We start from the raw sequence: 2,710 nt of genomic DNA on the forward strand, positions 1-2,710 counted from the left end.
CTACTTGGGCTGTAAATCTTTGTGTCTTTTTCTTTTATCTGGTAGGTCTTGTCATTATCATTCTGAAGTAGATTTTAGGAGGCGCCTTCCTTACGAAATGTTCCGTTAGCTGTGGAAGAGTGACTGATTAAGTTATGTTTAAAACACATTAAGTGTCAGTGACAAACCGAAGAGGGTGTGGGCTTGTAATCAGTCCTGGTCAGAAGGGGAGAGAGTGTGTGATGGCAAGGCACTGGCATGTTTGGTGTTGCCATCGGATTGACATTCATTGGCTGCAAGGAAGATGAATGAGGGCTAAATTGTGGGCAAGGATGACCAATCGCTTTTGAAGCTGTAAGCCACCCTCCTCCTTAATCTGCAGGAATAGAGAAGACTTACGCCTTCGTTACCAAACTACTAAACTTTCTTTATGAGGAGGAAGGCTTCTCAAGAGCCAATTAACGTGTGGATTCACGAGATGTTCTAAAGCAAAAGAAGCCAGAGAGACCATTGAGGGAGCCCCACCCACTCGCAAGAGTATTCATATATATATAAAAGCTCAGAAGCCGGGAAGGACATTCACAATTCAGGTGCTAACCTCAGAAAGACATCCATAGCCCTCTAGCTGCCATCATGCCCTTCAACTGCTCTACAAGCAATTGCTCTTCCAGACCCATTGGAGGACGCTACTCTATGCCAGGGGCCCCTGCTGCCACATCTTCTGCCCAGGATGCCGACTGCCTGAGTGGCCTCTATTTGCCCAGTTCCTTCCAAACTGGCTCTTGGCTCTTAGATCACTGTCAGGAGACCAGTTGTGAGCCTGCTGTCTGCCAGCCTGCCTGTTACCAGAGGACATCTTGCATCTCCAGCCCTGTCCAAGTGACTTGCTCTCGACAGACTAGCTGTGTCTCCAATCCCTGCTCAACGCCCTGCAGCCGGCCAGTCACCATTGTCTCTGGTGGCTGCCGACCCCTGGGGGGCATTTCCAGTCCCTGCCAACCAGTCGGGGCCGTCTCTACTACCTGCCAACCAGCGGGAGGGATTCCCACCATCTGCCAACCAGCCTGTGGGGTCTCCAGGACGTACCAGCAGTCCTGTGTGTCCAGCTACCGAAGACCTTGCTAAGTGTGCCAACAGGTGAATCAAGATTCTGCTCCCTGCCAGCTGTGTTTCCAGAATCTTCCAACGTGCTGCTGACCACCACCGTTGACTGCCTGCGGGCTGGCTGCTGTCCATGCATGAGCTGCCTTCAGCATTCTCAAAATGTTTCTGGCCAGCGCTGAGATAATTTTAAGGGGTGATCCTCGATGCTGTGGAAGTCTCTTCATGTTGCCAAAGACTTTATCACCACAGCCCAGCAGTCCCCATGTGCTAGATGCGTCTTGACCTTGCTGCTCTGTTGCCTGCTTTCTGCTTTTTTGTCTCTTGGGGGGGAAAAAAAGGGAGCTGTCTCACTGTGTATTTCTCAATAAACATGCATTAGTTGGCATTGCAAGTGGATGTCTCAGCAGTTCTTTATTTGTAAAGTTTTTTTTTCTCTCTCTCTCTTTTTAAATTGTATATGAAGTATTCTTTGCTGATCAGGGTCTGACCCCCCCCCCCCCCCCGAATCTAGAGGACAGGTTTAGTCATTGTGTTCCATGGATGAGCAAATAGGTAAGTCTTTCACTTCCTTTATACAGAGAGCCTGGTGAATGATATAAGGGCTATAGGACTTGGTGGGGTGACTCATCAATATCTTGCCTGATCTTTGGAGAATCAAAGAATAACTTGCATGGAGGGAAAAGAAAAGTAGTTCACAGACTGGTGTCGTTTAGGAAGGAGCAGAGGTTGGGAGGTTTAACAAAGCAGGCCACGTTGGAAATCTTTCCACAGCAGGCTGCGCGAGAGGGTCAGAGAAGGAGGGAGGAAGGGAAGTTGATTTCCAGACCCTATGATGCATTTCTGCCAAAGGGCAGCTTCAGCCTCGCTTCTCCTCACCTACTGCTCAAGCAAACCCGGAGACCCCAGACGTGTTCTGAGTCAATACAATTTCCACATCAACAAGTCTGGGCAGAAGGGGCTTAAAAGGGATCCCATAAGTATTGGGGTTTATTTTAGTTATTCAGAGCCTGATTCTTGTTTGTTCTCCCCTAAGATCCATGTAGTGAAAAACAAAGCCATGTGGTTGGGTGGGGGTGGATGTGCAAATTCCTTTTGCCCTTTATTACAAATTGAGAATTGGCTACCCATTGGTTAGCTTTTGCCCTTCCCATCTGTCATGTGCAGAAATATTCGTCTGTGTTTTCTCTTCAGACTTGCTCAAGGAGAAACAGAAGGAGAGACATAGAAGGCACACACGCCAGAGCAAGAGCAGGAGGTGCTTAGCGCCTGGCAGAGACCTGGTCATTGCTCTCTGTTGGCAGTGCAAATGTTTTTCTTAGTTCAATGATGTTTTTGCTTTAGAGATGAAATATATAGATGATTTCTGTATAGATGCAATACCTTCATTTTTCCCCTCTGCTGCTTTGACTTCAAGGAAAGGAGAAATATCTTCTAGGACTAACATTAATCTCTCAGTAAAGCAAGACATGGTTTCTACTGTGTGTCAGCTTCATGATCTCTCTTTGTAAAAGAAATATTCTAGCTTTCTACAATGCTCTGGTTTGCTTTAAAATACAAGTCACTAGAGAGACTCTAAATAGCCCTCTCTAACTTGTAGCTTGCAACATTCTTATTGTTAATTTTCCTC

General features: G+C 46.9%; 1 protein-coding gene across 1 annotated transcript; it reads left to right on the top strand.

The window, feature by feature from the left end:
- The first annotated feature begins 612 nt into the window (after positions 1-612).
- On the top strand, positions 613-1,104 carry LOC125351186 (keratin-associated protein 11-1). Its single transcript, XM_048345895.1, has one exon. The coding sequence runs from the start codon at positions 613-615 to the stop codon at positions 1,102-1,104; it is 492 nt and encodes a 163-aa protein (XP_048201852.1).
- Positions 1,105-2,710: the final 1,606 nt, after the last annotated feature.

This window comes from Perognathus longimembris, chromosome 5 (assembly GCF_023159225.1).
Source record: "Perognathus longimembris pacificus isolate PPM17 chromosome 5, ASM2315922v1, whole genome shotgun sequence".
Lineage (NCBI taxonomy): Eukaryota > Metazoa > Chordata > Mammalia > Rodentia > Heteromyidae > Perognathus > Perognathus longimembris.

Excerpts from the sequence above, each read along its gene's own strand:
- LOC125351186 (XM_048345895.1), top strand. The coding sequence starts at position 613 with ATGCCCTTCAACTGCTCTACAAGCAATTGCTCTTCCAGACCCATTGGA.